At 55.7% G+C, this 21,304-nt stretch overlaps 1 protein-coding gene across 2 annotated transcripts; it reads left to right on the plus strand.

Moving 5' to 3' along the window:
* The first annotated feature begins 7,057 nt into the window (after window positions 1-7,057).
* SPI1 (Spi-1 proto-oncogene) lies at window positions 7,058-20,119 on the plus strand. Of its 2 annotated transcripts, none has more exons than XM_004457959.5 (5): window positions 7,058-7,316; window positions 10,048-10,147; window positions 17,862-18,049; window positions 18,869-19,031; window positions 19,404-20,119. In XM_004457959.5, the coding sequence occupies exons 1-5, from the start codon at window positions 7,272-7,274 to the stop codon at window positions 19,721-19,723; spliced, it is 816 nt and encodes a 271-aa protein (XP_004458016.1). In that variant the 5' UTR covers window positions 7,058-7,271; the 3' UTR covers window positions 19,724-20,119. The 2 variants fall into 2 exon arrangements, with proteins under 2 accessions (XP_004458016.1, XP_004458017.1); XM_004457960.5 differs by having other exon boundaries at window positions 7,059-7,316; window positions 10,051-10,147.
* The last annotated feature ends 1,185 nt before the right edge of the window (window positions 20,120-21,304 follow it).

A 21,304-nucleotide genomic window follows, 5' to 3' on the forward strand; every position in this document is an offset into this window, starting at 1 on the left:
TCAAGGTCTCCAGAGCTGCGTTTCGAGCCTCCCCAGGGCTCAGCAAGCGCCTGCGGACACCAGAGAGGGAAATGTGTGCTAGAATCGAGCGCCTGCTGTATACCAGGCCGAAGCCCACACATGCCATCTCCTTCCCTCTTAGAGCAATGCTGGGAGGTGGGTCTTGCCGACCCCTCTGTAGAATGGTGGCCTCTGACCTCAGAGAGGGGAGGGGGCCTGCCTGCAGGCCTCACAGCCAGTCAGTGGGGGGGGGGCTCTAGGGGTACCAAGGGGAGAAGGGGATGGTGGAGGGGGCTCCTCGGAGGAGGGGGCCCGGGCTGGAGAAGCGGCTCCTGTCATTGGCGAGCAGCAGGGGGGCCGTGGTGCTGCCCGTGGTGAGCAGAAGGAAGTCGCTGTGGGTGGTGGTGGGTTTGAGGTGCCGGAGGCTGAGTGATGTGGCTGGGAGGTGAGCTCCCCGTCTGCAAACCTGGTCAGGGGCAAGGGGGTGCGGTGGTGTGGCCGGGATTCGGGGTCCAGAGGAGGAGGTCAGGGCTGCTGTGGAGAGCTGTCTCTTGGCCGCTGGGCTGGGGAGCAGGGGCAGGAGCTGGGCAGAGGGGGAGGACTGGAGCAGCGCTGGGGGAGAGATGGGGGTGAACAGGGAAGGGGGTAAGCCAGGGAAGGCGTTCCTGGAGGGCAGCCTGGAGGAGGCGAGCCCTCGGAAGATGAGGCCTAAGGGCCTAGTAGGGGGTGGACCTGTGTGTTGAGACTGAGGGAGATTGAGAAAGAAGTTCTGGGAATGTTGAGCAGTGTCTTCTGGCTGGGGGTGGGGTGGGGCTGGCCCACTGGGGTGGGGGGAGGGCGGAAAGTGTGGCTGGATGCTGGGTGTCTGGGGTCCAGCGCTGGCTGCAGAGGCTTGGACTTCAGCCTGTGGACGTGTGAGAACTGAGGAAGAATTTTCGGCAGGAAAACACAGATGGGGATACTTGAGACGGGGACAGCAGCAGCTCAGGCCCGTGGGCCACTCGGAACTGTAGTCACTACTGGCCCCACTCCCCTGCCTTGTGTCCTCGTTTTCCTCATCTATGAAATGGCACTGATGATATAACGGCCGGCCCCGAGGACAGCGTGACGATGGCATGGATTAATGCAGGCATACTGTAGGAGCTCAACCAATGCTAGCCACTTCCCCTCCCCCCCCATTGTCTTCACCCACGGCACGCTGTGGTCAGGAGCTTGGGCTTGGTTCTCAGGCAGACCTGGGTTTAGCCCTACCTGTCAAACGGAGACTGAGCAATACTGTCAAGTCCTGGGCTACCTCGGAGCCTCAGTTTCCTCATCTGTATCACAGGAATGATAACAGCACAAACTTGGTTGGCTAAGCGAGAACGCACCCTGCAGGGGCTCCCCATTGCCTCCAGAGTCAAAGCCAAATTCCACACAATGGCCCCCAAGACCCTGCCTGATCTGACCCCTCACCTCTCTGACCTCATCCCCTACCTCGCCCTCTGCTCACACCGGCCCCCTCACTGTTCCTGGAGCACATGCCCACCTGGGCCTTTGTACTGGCTCTTCCCTCCTTTCCCAGGGGTCTGCTTGGCTCTGTCCATCACTTGCTTCCAGTGTTTGCTCAGATGTCACCATCTCATGAAGCTTCCCTGTGCACCTTCCTTCATTCTGCCAACTGCCCCCCACCCCACTCTGCCCCACTCCCAATCTCCCTTACCCAGCTGAATGTTCGTTCTCTCTAGCACTTGCTACCTTCTTGGCCATTATGTGTATCATCTGTCTTCCCCAGCTAAAGTGCAAGCCCCACGAGGGCAGGGATCTTTGCCTGTTTTTGCCACCCGGGACATCGAGGCTCTCGGTAAATATCTGTTGAATGTACTCATGCACCAGAAGTCCAGCCCAGGCCTGTGACCAAAGCTTGGGGAGCTCCGAGGGGCCCAAGGAGCCTCTCCCTGTGTCTCAACAGTGAGAGGAAGTTGCAAGACAGCCATTTCTGTCCACGGGCTCAGCTCTTTTGGGTAAACTTTCCCAGCTCTTGGTCTGAGGGCCGAGCCTTCCTACATGCCCCGCCGTCCCCCCAAGGAGACAGGGTGCTGGGAGAGAGGGGAACACTGTGGCCTCGTTTTAGACCTCCTGGGCGCTGAACCTGAGGGATCTCTAGGGCCAAGGGTTGTGGCCCACTCTGTGGACTCAGCTTCAACAACACAGCACCCACATTTCCTGTTGCCTGTCTACCCTGCAATTGCATTAGCACCCACTCCGTGCCGTCAGCCTCCAGCCCCACGGGGGCAAAGGGTGCCACACCGCCCCAGGCCTGCTGGGCCTCCTTGTCGCTCTGCACGCCGCAGCCTGACAGTGTTGCCCAGATCATCGCCCACCTGTCCTTAGAGAACCCAGCCATGGGCCGGGTTCTGCCCAGCCTTGGTGGGGAGGGGAGCAAGCGCTGTGATGTGCTGCTGCTGGGAGTGTAAGTTGGTACATCCTTTATCAAGGGCCATGTGGCAATTATCTGTCTAGCTAGGTATCTATCTGTCTCAAAATTAAAAATGCCCTGCCCATTGACCCTGTGATTCAATTTTTGGGAATTTATCCTAGACATACACCTGCATAGGTGAAAAATAGGCATATGTTATCAATTGTGGCATCATTTGTAATAGCAAAAGACTGGAAACAGACTAAATGTCCATCAATAAGAGCCTAGTTGAATAAATTATAATAATGGAAGAACATAGAGTAATGAAAACAGATTACAGCTACACGCAACAGCATGGTGGGAAAAAGAAGCAGGACTCAACAGACTACATATCCTATGGTCCCATTTATAACATTTATATAAAGATTAAAACCCGATGAGATAAAAATGGATCATATTGCTGCAGATGCTCATGTAAGTGGTAAAACTATAAGGAAAAGCAAGGAAATAATTACTGGAAAAGTTAGGCTAGCATTACCTCTAGAGGGAGGGAAGGGATTGTTAAGGGGACATTTGGGAGGTGCTTTTGGGGTGCTGGTAATGTTTGATTTCTTGCCCTGCATGGTAGTTCAATAGGTGTTAGTTTTATAATTATTCTTTAAACTATACATAAAAGTCATCTCACAGTACGTCCAAACAGTGCAGCACCCTACAGTCCTTTACAAGAAAGACCCTACTGTGCTACCGTCAACACATCCATTACCAGCACTTTTTTCATTGCCCCAAACAAATTCTGCACCTATTAAGCAATCCCCATTTCCCTCCCCGCAGCCCCTAGTAACCTCTCATTTACTTTCCATTACTATGAATTTGCTTGTTCTAGATCTTTCATATAACTGGAGTCACACACTTTTGTGTCTGGCTTGTTTCACGTGTCAAGGTTCTCCCAGGTTGTCTTAAGGTTGGGTAATATTCTGTTGTATTTGTCCACCACGTTTTGTTTACCCATCCATCTGTTGATAGATGCTTGGATAGTTTCCACACTTTGACTCTTGTGGATAACGCTGCTGTGAACATTGGTGTACGCATATTTGTTTGTGTCCCTGTTTTCAGTTAAGTATGTACCCAGGAGTGGCATTGCCAGGTCATATGGTAGTTGTATACTTAACTCTCTGAAGAACCACCAAACTGGCTTCCACAGTGGCTGCATCATTTTGCATTCCCATCAGCAATGCAGGAAGGTTCCGATTGCACCACATCCTCGTCAACACATTTTCTGCTTTTAAGTATTAGCCACCATAATGGTGTGAAGTGTGTACCTTTTGAATTTGGTACCGTGTGCACGTGTTAGCTATTCAAAAAATAAAAATAATGGAAAAAAAATTTATTTTGGCTTTTCATTCTTTGAAGCCCCAAGAATTTTGGTTTCAGACCAATTTCCTGCCAAGTGACCAAGCCACAGCCTGGGGATGAATGCTGGTGACCTTAGCAAATCGGGGGCCCTCTTTGGCCCCTGTTTCTTCCACTGCAGAAGAAGGAGGCTGTCTTCTCTAAGGTCCCATCACCGCCTGGACACTGGCTGTCCCTGTCTTCCCTCTCGCCTTCGCTTTGTCTTCTCTTCTGGCCTCCTCTTCCACCACCCTTGCCCTCTTCTTGCCTCTTTTTTTTTGCTGGAGGTTCTTGCTGCCTCCTCATCTATTGTCTCCTGTTCCTCACATCTCTCTGCTCCCTCCTTTGACCCTGTCTTCTATACTGTATTTTTTTTCCTTTCTCTCCTCTCCTTGCTTCTCTTTCCCCCTCCCTGCCTCTCCTCCCTCCCCTCGTCCCCTTGTCTTTCTTTCTTCCCACCCCATCAGGACCCAGCACTTCTAGGTTTTCTGCCCCAGCTCTCCACCCACAAGTTGCTTGACCCCAGCCTCCTGCACCTCAGTTTCCCAGATGGTTTTCTTGCCTACCTGACATCGTAAGAGTGGAAGCACTCGGACCAGCTGTACACACTCAGAAACTTTCACTTGAAAATTTTCGTTTTTCCCTTTTAAGAAGCCATTAGCCCTGGAGCTCTGGATCAGACCCTTTCCTGCTCTTCTTGGAATTGTTAGAATCTGGGCCCATCTGTTCAGAAGGACCGGACCAGCAGCGTGTCCGTGGGGTTGCCAGGTCCCAGCAAGAGGCCTCTGGTGTATTTTGGGAGGGGGCCAGTGAACTAAGACTGGGGAGGATTGGTTGGTGTAAATGGACACAGGGTGCTAGAACTACACAGAGGGTGGGAATCATTCTGTCCATTTTCAGAGGTTTTTGGCCCTGGATCTCTTTCATGGGTTTCCTTACTCAGGCCCTGAGGGCTTGGCCAGTCTTAAGACGATGGAATTGTTTTTCTTGTCCTGGGGGCCCCCTGGGAGGCTTAGGCTTCAGAACACTAGCCTACCTGGTGTTCTGCCGGTCCCCCCAGAGACGAGCACAGCACTCGTTCCTTAAAACCACTAGCCACTGGTTTCCATCCAGGCTCCTTGGCTTGGCACTAAGGCTCTTTGCCTTCCAGTCCTGCCTGGCTTCCTGCCTCTCCCCTCACCAGCCACAAGGATGGGTGGCCCATTGTTCCCTTGTTCTTCATCCCCTTGCCCTTGCTAAGGCTGATTTCTCAGCCAGGCATGCCCTTTTTCTTGGATGCTTTCCCTAAGCTAATTACCCCTGGCCCTGACCAAATGAATTGCTCCCTGGTACCCCTAGCACCTCCCTCTGTTGTGGCCCCACATCCTATCTGTTCTCCCTGCGGGCCAGAGAACTCCTGAGGGGCAGGGGCGAGGCTCATTCATGTTTGTGCCCCCTTTCAGGGCCCCGCACATGGAAAACACTCAATAAAAAGCTGATGATTGGGAGAATCGGTGTGGCTCAAGTGGCTGAGTGCCCATTTCCCACATATGTGGTCCAGGGCTTAATCCCCAGTAACTCCTAAAAAAAAAAAAAAAAATTCATGATTAAATGACTCTAGTATAAAACAAAACAAAGACAATAATGAAAGCACACTGGAATGAATGAACACGTCAAGCAGGACCTGGTTCTCCGGAGTAGGCAGTGGTTCCCCCACCACATCCAGTCAGCTGGTGCTTGGCTTTCTGGCTGGAGAAGAGGGGAATGAGGATGGAGCTGAGGCCAAGCCAGCCCCATCCCTCCCCTCTTCTTGGGAGGGTCCTTGGCCAGGGTCCTAAAGAGCACCTTCTTGGGACCCCAAATGCAAACGCAAAAATAAGTGAAGATGAAAGTGAAGTAGATCTAACGGCAAGCCCAGGGCTGAGAATCCCTGCTCTTGCTCCCAGTGGAGAAACACTTGGCAACTTGAGATTCCACTAGCAGAAACTTGGCACACAAGTCTTCGTGGGAAGAGGATCTAAAGCACTGTGTTAGGCTACACAGGGGAGGAAACTGAAAGCTAAAGAAGTTCTCTCCCAGCAGAGCAGACTCACTAGAGGTCAATGGGTCAAAAAACTTGCCTTTACTAATCGCCCCTTCATCTCTCCACCCTCCAGGTCAGACCAAGAGCTCTCTGAAGGCAGGATCTTATCCAATACTTTTCTGTTTCCCAGCACTCAGAATAGGGCCTAACATTCAATAATATTGGCAGGATGGATGGGTGGGTGGACAGATGGATGGGTGAATGGATAGATGGGTGGATGAATGGATTAGATGATGAATGGCAGGGTGGATGTATAAGTGGATGGATAGATGTTTGGATTGCTGGAAAGATGAACCGTTGGATGGATGGGTGTAGGATGGATCAATGGATAATCAGATAGACAGATGGAAATATGAACTGATGGATGGGTGGATAACGAGGATGGGCTGACACGTGGACATATAGATTGATAAGTACACGTGGGTGGATGGATTAATGGATTGACAGATAAATGGATGAATGAATGGATGATAAGATAGATGAATAAATGAATGTATATCTGGCTTGATGAGTAGATGAATAAATGAACAAAAAGATAAACAGATGGATAGGAAAATAGATGAATGGATGGAGAGACAACAAAAGTTTGTAAACCAGAAAGACTAGATTGGTATTTAGACTTGGGAAGAGGGTAGGGAATAGAGCCCCTAGGGATTTGAAAGAAGCTGTGTACTCAGGAAACTGGGAGGAAGGGTGTAAGAACCCAGGACCCTTTTCTGGTGGAAGGGAAGCCCATGCCAAGGAAGGGGGAAAGCAGCACTGCGCTGAGGCCCCCACCCGAGGCCAGCCCCAGCCCGGGCAGAACCTGGGTGTCGGGGCCCGAGGCCCACAGGAAGAGCCAGGCCTGGCAGTCTGCCGGACCAGAGCCCCCAACAAGCCAGGCTGACCCAGGAAGTGGAGAACCACGAGGGGGTCTCCAGAGAAGCAGGTCCCAGTGGAGTTAGGGCTCACAGAGCCTCGGCAAGGCCTGGAGGCAGCGAAGGCCTCCGTAGGTAGAGCCAGCCTGCGTGCTCTCACCCTCCCTCCCCATCCCAGTCCCCAAGGCCGCCCCTCATAGTCCCGGCTTCCTCTGGGCAGGGGCCTGGCCCCCATGGCCTCCCAGACCAGCCCCTGGAGCACCACCTGCCTTAGCCCCAGAGACTTCCTGTAGCGCAAGAGATTTATGCAAACGGGCTGGGGCCCGTGATGTCACCCCAAGGGGACTATCTCCCAGCGGCAGGCCCTTCGATAAAATCAGGAACTTGCGCTGGCCCTGCAATGTCAAGGGAGGGGGCTCGCCCAGGGCTCCTGTAGCTCAGGGGGCAGGCCTGAGCCCTGCGCCCGCCCCGCGTCTGTCCAGCCCCTGACGGGGCGACCCGGCCGAGGGGCTCCACAGTGGCCCCCACCGAGGCAGGGGACCTGACCGGCTCGGAGCTCGGCTGGATGTTACAGGCGTGCAAAATGGAAGGGTTTCCCCTCGTCCCCCCTGTGAGTACCGGCGCTTCTCTGGCAGCCCAGCCCGCGGCCCTCGGACGCCCGCCCGCCTGCCCACCAGCCCGCCAGCCCGCCCGCTGCCCTCGGGGCTGGCTATCAGTGGGAAGCTGGTGTTTCCTCCCCGGGGCCGCCGGCCTGAGACCCGGAGAGGGGCCAGCGGCTTGGCGGAGCGTGCCCCGGCGGCGCGGGCCGCGGGGGCTGTGCTCGGTGGGGCCTGAACAGTTATTTATAGTCGGGGCTGGGGTGGCAGGCCCAGCTCAGGGCAGGGTTCTGGGCTGAGGCCGGCGAGGGCGGCGGCGGAGGGGTGGAGGAGGAGGATGGGGAGACGGGCACGGGGGGCGCGGGTCCCCAGGGCAGCCAGGGCTTGAGGGAAGGCAGCAACAGGCCAGAGGTCTCGGCCTTGGCCTGGGGGCTCTGGCAGACTGAAGCTGAAGTGACTGTGGATCCCCAACGCCCAGCCCCGGGCCTGGTGGAGAGGACATGGTTCTTGACTCAAGAGTCTGAGCCGACAGTCCGCAGGCTCCCCAGCCGGGCGCCGGGGCTTGGGGCAGAGGCTGGGGGCAGAGGCCGGGGGCAGGAGCTGGGGCCGGGGCTTGGGGCAGGAGCTGGGGCTGGGGCTGGGCAGGAGTGGGGAGTGGAGCGGAGGCTGAGATTGCAGTCAGGACGAGGGCAGGGGCTGGAGTTAAGGGAGAGGCCGGGCAGGGCAAGGCTGGGCCTGAGATTGGGGCGGCGGCATGACCTGGGTTGAGCGTGAGACTGGAGCAGGGGCAGGGGCTGGGGCTGGGACAGACCCAAGGACGGGGTCTGGGGGATGAAGAAGCAGGGATTCCAGGGGACCCGGGGAAGAGAAGGGCAGCGGGCTGGGGCAGGTCACCACTGCTCCCTGCTCTCGGTGACAACTGCAGCCTCGGGCAGGTGTGGGACCCAGGCCTTCATGGGGACCCTGTCCCCTTTCCCAACCTCTTCCCTCTCAGGGCTGGGGAGGGGTAGAGGCAGCCAGGAAAGGCTTGGCAGGGCCTGCCCACTTGACTCAGCTTTCCCGGCCCTGCGGCAGCTCCCTCACCCCCACCCCCATGCCAGCCTCCACCCGGCGACACCCCAGGCCTGACCTCTCAGGACTGGCTGGGCTCCTGGGCTCCTCGCTCGGCCAGTACAGACAGGACCAGCCACCACCCCTGCCTGCCCTGTCCCACCCTTCCTGGGGCCCCAGAGGGGGCTGGTGGAGGGTGTCCCAGAAAAAGTCACAGGTCCAGGGGCTTGGTCACACTGGCTCTGACCCTTGACCTCCACTCTTAATCCCCCCATCTCCTGGGAGAGCCAGAGAGGAGGCCCCTCAGCCCCTCTCTCCAGCCCCAAGGGCCACTTTTGGATGCCCCCCTGAAGGGTGGGCTCCCGAGACAGCCCTGGCCCCCCAACCCAGGCCCCGAGGGCCAGCGTTACTGTTGTGCAATCCCTGGGCACACACTGTGGGGGTGGGGAGAGGCCTGATGACTGTTGGGAAGGCTCAGGGTGTGCATGTCCTTGCATCTGAACCAGAGTGGGAGGAGGAGCAGGGGGAGCAGAGGAGGAGGGGGAGAGCTGGAGGAGGGGGAGGAGCAGGGGAGAAGGGAGAAGAGCTGGAGGAGGGGGAGGAGCAGGGGAGGAGGGGGAGAGCGAGAGGAGGAGGAGGAGCAGGGGAGGAGGGGGAGAGCTGGAGGAGGGGGAGGAGCAGGGGGAAGAGGGAGAGCAATAAAGGGGAGAAAAGGAGGAGGAGGAGGGATAAAAGAAAAGGGAGAAGGGAAAGGGAGTGTCCCAGTGAGGGTGTCGGAGGGAGGATGGAGGAGGGAGGGAGGGAGGGAGGGAGGCTAAGGCTCTGGCCACCCCCCAGCCCCCAAGATGCCCCCCAGCCCCCAAGACGGGATCGGCGTGGTCCAAGCCTCAGTGCGGAAGGTCAGCCGGCGGCCGTGAGCTCGCACAGTGCCTGGGCACAGGCTGGCGGTGGGGGCGACAGTGGCAGGAGGAGGAGAGCGTGCGCAGTGAGGATGAGCGTGCAATGGGATATGGGTGACCATGTGTACGGGGCGGGGATGGATGCAGGTTCGTGTGCTTGAGCACGGGTGTGTGATCACTCGCGGCTGAGTGTGTAATGGTTTGTGTGTGTGCAACCACGAGTGTGTGTGTGAATGGGAGTGTTAATGTGTACAGCCATTACAGTGAGTGTTAAAATGGGTGTGCGTGCTTTATGTGTGCCAGCAACCTTGACGTGAGTGTGAGGGAGAGTAAGCATACACGCGTGCCTGTGGGTGTGAGTGGATGTGTGGGCGTGAGGCAGGTGACTGGATGAGTGTGAGTCCAGGCGTGTGTCACACAGAGCGTGTATGTGCGTTTGCACGTTTGAGGGATGTAGGTGTAATCAGTGTGAGAGGGTGAGTTTGTAGATTGTGTGTGGGCATGCCTTTTGGGTGCGAGTGTGTGAATGTGAGGTGCTGTGGGAGCAGCCGGGCAGGCTGAGGAGCTGTGCTCTGCCCTCAGGCCTGGTCCCCTTTTGACCTCTGACCTCCAGGGTCCTGTCACCCCCTTGCTGCAGGAGCCAAGGCTCTTTCTCTGCCGGCTCTCCTGCTCCGGGCTCCTGCTCCCGTTCTCTGTTGGGCCCGGCACAGCCCCTCGGGCAGGGTGGTCCTGACCCGCTCCGGCTGCAGAGCTGGCTGGGGTCTCCCCGCCAGGCCCTGACCCCCTCCTCTCCCAGCAGCCGTCGGAAGACCTGGTTCCCTATGACACGGATCTGTACCAGCGCCAGACGCATGAGTATTACCCCTATCTCAGCAGCGATGGAGAGAGCCACAGTGGTGAGTACAGGGCCGTTCCCTCCGCCCCGGGACCCCTTCCTGGCCTGGACCTGAGCCACATCCCGGGTCTGGAGAGAGAGAAAAGGAATGATTCCCAGCGTTGCTTTGGAATTCTGAGAATTGGATGGGTTAGTCCTCAGGGGCAGCCTGCTCCCCACCCCCGACCTCTGCACCCCCAGCCTCCATTTATTGAGCATCTTGCCTGTGACAAGATACAAGGTTCATTTCTTCCACTTCTATTTTCTTGCCCAATCCTGTGGCCTTTTTAGAAACAAGGAAACTGAGGCCTGGGGAGTTAGGTGACTTGCCCAAGGCCACACAGCCGGTCTGTGGAGTCCCAGTCAGTTTGCTCCAAGGCCAGCGCCCCTTCTCCTGCCCCCGACCCCTCCCACTGCCCTGCTTTACTCGCATTGGAGCAGCCCGGCTCCCTGATGCATTTCTCACCCTTGGCACCATTGCCATTTGGGTCTTTTTTGGGGGGCTGTCCTGGGCTTGTAGGATGCTCAGCAGCAGCCCCGGCTTCCGCCCACTGGATGCAGTAGCACCCCAACCATGACAGCCAGCAGTGTCTCCAGGCAGTGCCCAACGTCCCCTGGGCAGGGGGCAAAATCACCCCTAGCGGAGAACCGCTGGGCTAAGGGAAAGGCTCGGAGTACCCCTCATTCAGCAGAGGTGGAGGCTCCTGGCCTGCTGGGAAGGGCAGTGAGGAAGAGGCCTGCCCCCGGGGACCCTTCCTCTGGGCCTAAGGGCCCACCCCAAGCTCAGCCTGGCTCCTGGAGCAAATTCGGGGGAGGGGAGAGGGGAGTTGGGGCCTGGGACCTGGGCGGGGGGGTGCTGTGAGAGGCCACCAGAAATGGACCTTGGCACGTTGTCATGGACACCGTGGACCAGAGGCGAGGTGGTCTTCCCAGGGGGCTGCTGGGGGCTGAGACCCCGGCAGGCTGACACCGGGGTGCAGAGGGCAGAGGCATGCCGGGCCCCTCAGCCTTGGGAGGGGTCACACCTGAGGCTGCGCAGTGGGGCCGTCACACAGGTAACTCCATCCTGCAGACACACCTGCCGCTGTCTCAACCTGACGGCCACGTCTGGGATGCCCCAGGCGGGGTCTGTATTTAGGGCTCTTGCAGCTGGACACCAGCCCTTGCAAACTGCTTCACCTGGAACTCACACCTGGCAGCCATTATAAAGAGCTGTTCCTAGAAGCCACGTCTTGGGGGGAGGCGTTGGTTACAGAACACAAGGGCTTCCTATGGAACTCCTGCCCCGGGGCTAGGAAGGCTTTAAAATATCCTCTTTTTTCATTCTTTTAAGTTCATTGGTAATTGTGCATCCTCTCTGTGGGAAATCCAGACGATTTAGAAAGTCTCCTCACCCCACCCCATCCTCAGCTGCCCCATCCTGGATCAAGGGCTGGGTGACCGTGACACCACCGGCACACACCCTTCCACCAAAGGCGTTTGGAGTACCTGGGATTGAAGGCTGGCGCCCCCTGGTGGCCACAGGCAGCAGGCCCGCTCAGGTCCCAGCAAGCTGGGAGCTGCCCCCACCCCTCCCTTCATGCTGACGCTCTCTCCTCTGGCCCAGCCCTCACCCCTCTCTGTTTCACTGGGTTTGGGAGTACTTTACTTGGGTCTATTGCAGCCTTAATTTTTCCTCCTGTAAGATGGGGATGCTGTCCCCCATACGTGGAAACCAGGATAAACACACAGAGAAAGCCTGTGTTTTCCTGGCTCAGTGCTTAGGTAGGTGTTTTATACGTGGGCTGGGGCTCTAGAAACAACTCCAGGTTGGCTGACTTGTTTGGGTCATGAGCCTCCAATTTACCCCCAGAGGCTCCTCCAGGCTCCCCGGGCCCTGCTTCTCAGTCATTGCCAATCTCGGCATCTGATCCCTCTCTAAGCCCCTGTTGGAAGGTATTATCTGGATAAATGGATGACTAATGCTAGGAGCAGAGACCCCTACATCCTCCCAGCAGTTACCACATGTCCTCTGGGTCCATTTCTAGGTGGTAAAGCTTAGCGTAAAGGCTTTGGGCCTAGCTCTGGGGCCAGTCCTGGCTCCATCACTCACCAGCCGTGTAACCTTGGAGCAAGTAACTTAACCTCTCCAAGCCCCTCTTTCCTCATCTATAAGACTGAGAGCATGAAAATACTTACCTCATAGAGTTGTGATGGTTCAGGGACATAATGCATGTTGCATATGAGGCAATGCCATGGCTGAGCACAAGACCAGGTACTCTCTCGGTCTGTGATATCTTAGCTTGACTGCATTCCCTTAGGCAGGTTATAAGAAGCAGCTGGGAGAATGGGAGAAGCACTGGGATTGGCTGCAGAGGACTCTGTGACTGGCCAAATGGGTCATTTTCCAATAACCTAGCTGACAGTCAACTAGTCACCCATCCACCCACTTACCCTCCCACCCATCCTTCCAACACTTATCATCCTATCCACTTACCCACTCATCCTCTCATTTGTCCATCCATCAAATAGTCACAGATTATATATCATGTACCAGACACCGACCTAAGCGCTGGAGATTTCATGATGAGGCATGTAGACACTGGCCCCATTCTCAGAAAGATGACGTTCCAGAGAGGGGAGAGAAACCATAAAAATAAACAAGCAAGCATGTACTATAGTCTAGTGATAAGTTTGATTAAAAGAGTAATGTAATGCAAAGTGTCTGTGTGTGGGCGCTACTTTAATTTGGGTAGTCAGGAGAGGCCTCTTGGAGAATATGGTAATTGAGTTGAAATCTAAATGAAGAGAACGTAGCACCCATGCAAGGGTAGGGGAAGGGTTTCTAGGTAGAGAACAGCAAGTGCCAGAGCAGGGGTGACCTCGACAGAGGAACAGAGTGGCTGGTGAGCAGGGGGTGGGGACAGCTGTGACGAGATGCAGCCAAGGGGTCGGCAGTGGCTAGCTCGCACAGGGGTTGATGGCCATGGTGGGAGTTTGGATTTTATCCTACTTACAGCGGGAGGCCTTGGAGACTTTTGAGCAGAGGAATGGCATGATTTGAATAACACCTTTAAAACATCACTCGACACTGTGTGGAAAATAGATGGAAAAGAGGCGAGAATGAGTGGGGATAACACTTAAGAAACTGTTGGACTTATCTAGGCAACAGAAGATGATGATGACTTGGACAAAGGTGGGCACAGTGAAACAGAAAGAAATGGACAGATTCAGGACAGATTTTGAAGGTAAAGCTCAGAGGATTCGTTAATTTGGATGGGGATGGCGAAGGAAAGAGAGTTCCAAAGTATGATTCCTTCTCTCCATCCACCCATCCACCCATCCACCCATCCACCCATCCATCCATCCATTCATCCATCCATCCATCTTTCCATTCACTCATTCATCCTTTTATACAACTAATTATCCACCCACCCACCAGCTTATTCATATAATCATTTAATTATTCACTCATCCACCGTTCCACTGTCCTTTCCTTCACCTACCAAGACCTCCAGGCACCACTCACTGACTTATTCATGTAGTAATTATTTACTAAGCATCTTTTATGCCAGGCATTTTGCTTGGTGTCTGGAATGCAACACGGGTCCTGTCACTTTCACCTTTGTAACAGAGGTGATCATTAAACACCTAAATAATTAAGATACAAGGTAGGAAGTGATCAGTACCTTGAGACCTGGAGCAAGCCTCCCTGCATTCTGGCCATCATTTTCTATATCTGAACAATATGCACAGGAACTGGGCTTCAAGAGCCTTAGTCCAGTGGCCCAAAAGTTGTTGAGAAGGTTTTTGCCCCCTGATCCCTATTTTCTTGATTCATCTTCCTTCTCAGTCTTTAATTTACTTCTGCTCTCCCTAGGAAGAACCCTGGGCTTCAGGCTTGGGTTTCTGCTATGAGGATAAGACAAAATGAATGACACTTAAGGCTTGAATTTTTATAGGGAGCGGTGTTTTTTGTTTTGTTTTGTTTTAGTATTATTTAATTTTTTCCCTGGTGACACACAGGTATTAGTGACACCAAAAACTGAATTACAATAAGAATTATGGGAAGGACTTTGGCCCCAGATTGGGAGCTGATTTAGAGGAAGGAAATGAGAGTTCAAGGTGAATGGGTCATTGCTAGCTAGCTGGATGATGGACGATGGTTGGATGATGATGGATGATCAATGTACAGAGGGGTACATGATAGTTGGGTGAATGATAGATGGATGATGAATGAAGGATAGATGTGTGATGGATGGAGAAAGGAAGCATGGTGGATGGACAATGGATGGATAGTGGATGGATGATGGGCAGATGAATCATGAATGGATGATGATGATGGGTGGTGGATTGATGGAAGATGGATGAGTGAAGAATGATGGGTGGATGATGGTGGACAGACATGGTTAGGAGCAGTCAGTGAAGGCTCTCAGTGTCATCACGGCCTTACTTAAAGCGTTCAGTAATAGTCTTGTTCCTCAGAGGCGGCATGGTATAGCGGTGAGAGCTCAGGCCCTGGATTCAGAGGTGAGTTTGGACCTCGACCCTACCCATGATTGCCAGTGGGCAAGGGACTTAACCCTTGAGTCATGTTTCCTCATGTGCAGAAGATCATACTACAGTGCCCACCTCCTCTGAGCTGGGAGAACCAAACGAGATGATGCGGACTGAGTATTTAGCACAATACCTAGTACAACATATATATAAAAGTTATCATTTTGGTCATTTAATCAAATATTGATTTAGACCTATTCTGGGTATTGGGTGCCTAATACGCTACAGAAAAGAGGGCTCAAAGCTTTCTTCAGATATGCAAATCACATTCTATTCTTTTGAGGAGCAGAGTCCTGCTAACAGGGCATAAATTGCGGGAAGGGCTGGGTGACCCAGAGAAGGAACAAAAAAAGGATAAAGCAGTGCATTCAAGAAAAGTCCAGAAATGAGGTCCAGAAAGCCCAGGAGTGCGGACCTTTGCACTATGAAAGACTCACTCCTTGTATTGTGTTCCCTCAGAGCGCCCCATATTTGGAACGTTTTTGCCTACCAAGCAGCGTTAATTACATAATCGCCTGAGCACCCAAATCAAGGGTAAAGGCAAGGTTTCCGTTGGGCCTTTTGAAACCTTAATCGTAGCTCTGGAGTCTCGGTCGTAGCTTTCAGGGGACCCAAGAGCAGGGTTCTGGAGCTTCAGTGAACTAAAGAATCTCCTCAGGAGCCTGTTAAATGCAGATTCTCAGCCCCATTCTTAGCACTTTCAATTCAGTGAGTCTCTAGTGGCACCCCAAATCTGTAGACACGCAAAAGATCCCCTAGAAGGTATTCTCTATCTGGACTCAGGCTGGACCACCAGAGTGAGCTGTTTTCTGAGCTCCTGCATCAGATGTAGAGCTGGGGTGGGAAAGAGAGTGCACCCCACAGCTAGAGAGCTGCCTGCACTCAGGGTCCCCGAAACCAAGCTGGGTGGGTTTGGGAATGGGGGGTTTGTGGGCAGGATGGATAAGGCAGTCTACGAAGATCTGGGCACTTCAGCCTGGGAAGAAGAAGGCAAAAATGGGAAGGGCCGGGGGTGGCGCTGGAGAGGGGGATCTATAGCTAAAGAGGAACCTGGACCCACTCACCAAATCCTAGAGGCAGAGCAAGTGGAGAACTCCCTCCTACAGCATGTGGGGAATTTCTAGATCTTAACTCACTTCAAGTGGAAAGTAGAAACTAAGTTTTGTTTTGTTTTCCCTTAGGTTTAGATTCTTTTGCGAAGGAGAGTCTGAGTTCTTAAGAGGCTAGGATTCATTCATTCATTCATTTATTCATTCATTCATTCAGGAAATGTGTGTTGAGTATCTCCTGTGTGTCAGGTCTTGGTGCTGGGAATATGGAAGTGAACAAAAAACAAAACCATTTCCTGCTGTTACAGTGCAACGCTGGGGCCCCAAGTCCCAAAGTTCTGGGAGAAAGGAACAGGCAGTCCCCCTAAAACTATTTCTCTGTGTCACTCAATAAGGGGGAAGGAGAGGAAATAAACACATATTGTGTCTGCTGTATGCTCAGGTGCTAAGCCAGGCTCTTCAGAATAAAATCACAACATCAACAATAAGGATGCTGCTGCTGCTAACAGTTCACATTCACAGAGTCTTATTTTGTGCCAGGTTCTGTTCTAAGCCCTTCGTGTGCCTAAACTCATTTAATCCTCATAACGAGACTATGAGATGGGTGTAATTATTATCCCATCTTACAGATGAGGAAACTGAGCCTTAGAGAAGGGGAATGAAGTGACCAGTGTCACACAGAGGTAAATGGCAGAGGCAGAATTTGAACCCAGCTCCACTTGACTTCCAAATCATAACTTCTTTCCTCCTTGCCATGTGGCCTCATGTGGGTGGGAGCCTGGGCGGCCTGCACTGTGGGTTCCAATGGTTTCACACATGGATGGGACTTCAGTAGCTACCCGTTGGATCCCTGATTTTTGGAAAGAGGAACCAGAGTCACGAGGAGATAAGATATCTTATTCAGGGACACACAGCAAATCCCCCACAGAGGCAGAATTAGAATGTAAGTCCTTTGCTCTCCAGTCCCGAGCTAAAAATACATATCAATTCTTTGGGATGTGAGTGAGTGAGGGAAGATGTGTCTATGAGAGAGAAAGAGGGAAGGAGTCTGAGAGCGATGGACACACACAGGCAAACACAACACACACATGCACACAGGCTGGGGCTGGTGAGTGGTGGGCCCCTGGAGCTGTGCCCTTATCCAAGACACACTGGACTTGCCCGTCGCACACTCCCTCTTTAGGCCACGTGAGAAAATCCCTCTTGTCACTTTACCGTCACATCTGCTTTTGGACCCCAACTTGCACCCAGAAAGTCCTCATGTGGCAGTTTTTGTTTCTGGAAAAAGTGACCAGAAAACCATGGTTTGGGCCTCCTCTAGTCGTGAGACAGGGCTCCCGATGGCATGTGGCTGTTCTCCAAAAAGTCAAACCCACCCCACCACAGACTCTGAAAGCACAGCCACAGGGGACTTTCCAGGAAAGCCTCGGGGCCCAGAGACCTGGCTGGAACGAGGTGCGGTCGCCCAAGGTCATGGCTTTGAAGGGCAGCACGTGGACTGGAGTGTAAGGAGCGGGAGCACCGTGGCTTTGTAGGCACACCTTGGCCATGTGATGAGGCCGTTAGCACGACCGCGTGCCGGCAACTGTGGACGGCGAGTCAGCTGGGAGCCAGGGAACAGGGGAGGGCAGGGCCATCGGCTGTCACCGAGGGCCCTCTCTGGGCCAGGTGCTGTGCTAGAAGTTTTTACAAAAGTGAGTTCAGTTGTATCCTCCCAGTAACAATTATCCCATTTCATAGGTGAGTCAGAGGCCAGAGAGGCCCACACATGCACCTGAGGTCACACAGCAAGTCAACGGCAGAGCAGGATTCAGACTCTTTGGCCCAAGAGCCTGCGTCCTTTTGACCACGTACAATAGGATGGTTGTTCAGAGCACAAGTTTGCTGTCTGACCTGGGTCCAGGCTCTGCTGCCAACCTTGGGCACTTAATGTGGCCTCTTCAAGCCTCGGCGTCAGCTATAAAACGAGGGTAGGAAATTACCGAGACGGGTGGTGAGCATTTAGAAGAGCTAGTTCTACAAACTCGTAGCCCACCCCGGCGCGTGGTAAGAGCCCTGTGAGGGCCTGGCGTAAGTATTTTATTGTGCTGTAAAGTTCTCCTGCGCTGCCCGGCCCTGGGCTCACCCGCACTCCCTGGCTGTCCCCCACAGACCATTACTGGGACTTCCACCCCCACCACGTGCACAGCGAGTTCGAGAGCTTCCCCGAGAACCACTTCACGGAGCTGCAGAGTGTGCAGCCCCCCCAGCTGCAGCAGCTCTACCGCCACATGGAGCTGGAGCAGATGCACGTCCTCGACGCCCCCATGGCGCCGCCCCACGCCGGCCTCGGCCACCAGGTGCGTGCCGCCCCCGCTCCATCCCGCAGGAGCCCGCCTGTGGTGAGGCCCTGGAGCTTCACAGGAAGCTGACACAGGCTCTTACCCAACTCGGCTTCCTGCCCTCCAGCACCAACGGGCGGCCGGAGCCCCAACGGCTGCCTCCTGACCCTCCGACTGACCTCGTGACCCCACACCCCTTATCAACTCTTGCCCCACGGGTAGACGGGTCCCAGATCATTCCCACCCGCCCCTGCAGCTCCTCCTGCCCCCACAGCCCTGGTGGGGGCGCCCTCCTGACCCCACGGCAACCTCCAAGGACGGGGCTCCAAGACGCTAAGTGGTGGACGCTCCAGACGCCGCGCCGTCCCCACTGACCCCTCTACTGACCCAACGCAGCCCCGCGGCCCTAAGCCCCAGTGACCTCTGTTGACCTCTACGACCTTTCACTGGCTTCACCGCCCCTTGGCTGATTCTTCCTTCCACTGATTAAACCTAATCCCGCCCGTTCCCCACCCACTGGCGCCCGAGCATGCCCACGTCCAGCCCCAAGGCCCCTGCTGGTCCATACGGTGGCACAGAGGCGAGGGCACGCTCCTGCCCTGGGGTCACACAGCCCTGAACCAGGAGGCCCAGCTCGGGCCACATTTCAGTCACCTTTCGCCCCACGGCGGCAAACCCTTGCTCAGGGCCTGTGCGTGGGGACACCGGCTGACCTGACTGAACTCCGACCTTCCCCGGCCTTTCCCCGCAGGCCTCCCCGCCATCGGGGCTCTCCCGCAGCCACAAGCCTTCAACTGTCCCTTTCTGACTGCACCCCTCTCCCTCGCACTTGCCCAGATCCCCTACCTGCCCCGGATGTGCCTCCAGTACCCCCCCATGTCCCCGGCGCAGCCCAGCTCGGATGAGGAGGAGGGCGAGCGGCACAGCCCCCCGCTGGAGGTGTCTGACGGGGAGGCGGACGGCCTGGAGCCAGGGCCTGGCCTCCTGCACGGGGAAACAGGTAGGGTGGCCGCCCCCAGGCCCGGGCCTGGCCACATGCGTGCCCCATCCCCACCCCAGCCCAGGCCAGCTGCCCCAGCCTCCCTCCCCGGAGCTGGGTGTGTGTGGGCTGTGGCTGGCGGATGTCTGCCACGCCGAGTCCTCCTGTGTGCCCGTGGGTACCTGCGCGTGCACCTACGAGCACGTGTGTGGGGTGAGTGCACGCGTGGATGCACGGGAGTAGGCGTGGGGGTGCGAGCGCCTGCAGCAGGGCAGCAGTTCCCCTCGGTCCTTCCCTAGTGACCACCTGCACCGCCACCGCCCAGGGGAGTCCCCCCCTGCAAGACGGGCGGGCCTGGCTCCCTCCCACCCCGCCCTGGCTCCCCCTCCCCAGGCAGCAAGAAGAAGATCCGCCTGTACCAGTTCCTGCTGGACCTGCTGCGCAGCGGCGACATGAAGGACAGCATCTGGTGGGTGGACAAGGACAAGGGCACCTTCCAGTTCTCGTCCAAGCACAAGGAGGCGCTGGCGCACCGCTGGGGCATCCAGAAGGGCAACCGCAAGAAGATGACCTACCAGAAGATGGCCCGCGCGCTGCGCAACTACGGCAAGACGGGCGAGGTCAAGAAGGTCAAGAAGAAGCTCACCTACCAGTTCAGCGGGGAGGTGCTGGGCCGCGGGGGCCTGGCCGAGAGGCGCCACCCACCCCACTGAGCCCCGGGGGGCACCCCCCGTCAGGCCTCCCCGCTGGCCATAGCATTAACCCCTCGCCTGGCCCGGACACAGGGAGGGACGCTCCCAGGGGCCAGAGGCAGGACTGCGGTGGGCCAGGCCCCGCCTCACCCGCCTGCTCCCCCTCCGACCGGACCCCCGCCCCAGCCCCGCTTTGCCTCCCACCAGGACTCAGCCCCGGCCGCAGAAGGCCGCCTCGGCGTTTGACCCGCCCGGAGGGTCAGCCTTGCTTAGTACAATGAGGCACACTTCCTTGGGAGTTCCCAGCCCTCGTATTTGTGTAAATTGAATCCTTTCGAAGCATCTCCCCAGTCCCACCCCTCTCCCCCTCCTGTCTCCCCAAGGAACCACTGAGGAATTAAAGTTATTCGCAGTGAATCCCGCTGCAGCACGGAAAGTCTTTTTTTTATAAAGTCCAACGTTGCCCTAAGTATTCTCTTGAAAAAAAAAAAATCTGTGCCCCTCCGCTGGGCCCCCGTGGGCAGAGAAGTCTCTGTTTTCTTCCCGTGTCCGTCAGGTGTTTGCTGGGGACGGTGCCTGATGCCGGGGCAGGAGGACACATGCTCCACAGGGCCTGGCCGGGAGGGAGGGCCTGGAGGAAAGAACGAGTCCTCAGGTGTTGTTAGGGGATGAGTCGTAATTAAAGGACCTCCCTGGGGCTTGACCTCAGGCCTGAGATCACAAGTCGAAGGACGACAATAATAGTGACAACACGGGCAACACCCCGCTTTAGAGAATGGGAAACTGAGGCAGGCAGAGGTCAAATCCTGGGGGGTGGCAGGGCCGGAATCCCAAGCCCCTGAGATAGGAAGCTTCGCTTAGCAGCACCCTCACTTTTCCTGAACAGGTCACTCCTCAGCGTGCGAGGGCAGGGATTAAGGCCGGAAGCGGCCTTAGAACCTTCTCGCAAAGAGGCCGATGCCTCGTGCTGGCCTCTCAGGACTCGCCCGGTAGCTCTGGTTCCTACCCCACAGCGGGGGAGAAAAAGAAAAAGATGAGCAGGTCTGTCAGCGTAGCTGGCCAGCTTCTGGCTGCTGGCAGACAGCCCCGAGAGAGGAAACCCCCCACAGTGGCCTGCGACCTGAGGGACCCAGGCCCGGCGGTTAGCGGGGGCAGACCCCCTCCGCTCCCCCTTGTCCCGGAGGACTCGCTCCCTCAGAGCCTCAGAAAGGCTGTGCAGGGAAACGGACTTTGGCCCAGTGGTTAGGGCGTCCGTCTACCATATGGGAGGTCCGCGGTTCAAACCCCGGGCCTCCTTGACCCGTGTGGAACTGGCCATGCGCAGTGCTGATGCGCGCAAGGAGTGCCTTGCCACGCAAGGGTGTCCCCCGTGTGGGGGAGCCCCACGCGCAAGGAGTGCGCCCGTGAGGAGAGCCGCCCAGCGTGAAAAGAAAGAGCAGCCTGCCCAGGAATGGCGCCGCCCACACTTCCCGTGCCGCTGACGACAACAGAAGCGGACAAAGAAACAAGACGCAGCAAATAGACACCAAGAACAGACAACCAGGGGAGGGGGGGAAATTAAATAAATAAATAAATCTTTAAAAAAAAAAAAAAAAAAAGAAA

This window comes from Dasypus novemcinctus, chromosome 10 (genome assembly GCF_030445035.2).
Source record: "Dasypus novemcinctus isolate mDasNov1 chromosome 10, mDasNov1.1.hap2, whole genome shotgun sequence".
Lineage (NCBI taxonomy): Eukaryota > Metazoa > Chordata > Mammalia > Cingulata > Dasypodidae > Dasypus > Dasypus novemcinctus.

What these genes read in the sequence shown, in the direction of transcription:
- SPI1 (XM_004457959.5), top strand. Translation starts at nt 7,272, where the DNA reads ATGTTACAGGCGTGCAAAATGGAAGGGTTTCCCCTCGTCCCCCCT. An exon ending in ACGCCGGCCTCGGCCACCAG is followed by an intron (nt 18,050 to 18,868) that starts GTGCGTGCCGCC and finishes GCACTTGCCCAG; the next exon opens with ATCCCCTACCTGCCCCGGAT. An exon ending in CCTCCTGCACGGGGAAACAG is followed by an intron (nt 19,032 to 19,403) that starts GTAGGGTGGCCG and finishes CCCCCTCCCCAG; the next exon opens with GCAGCAAGAAGAAGATCCGC.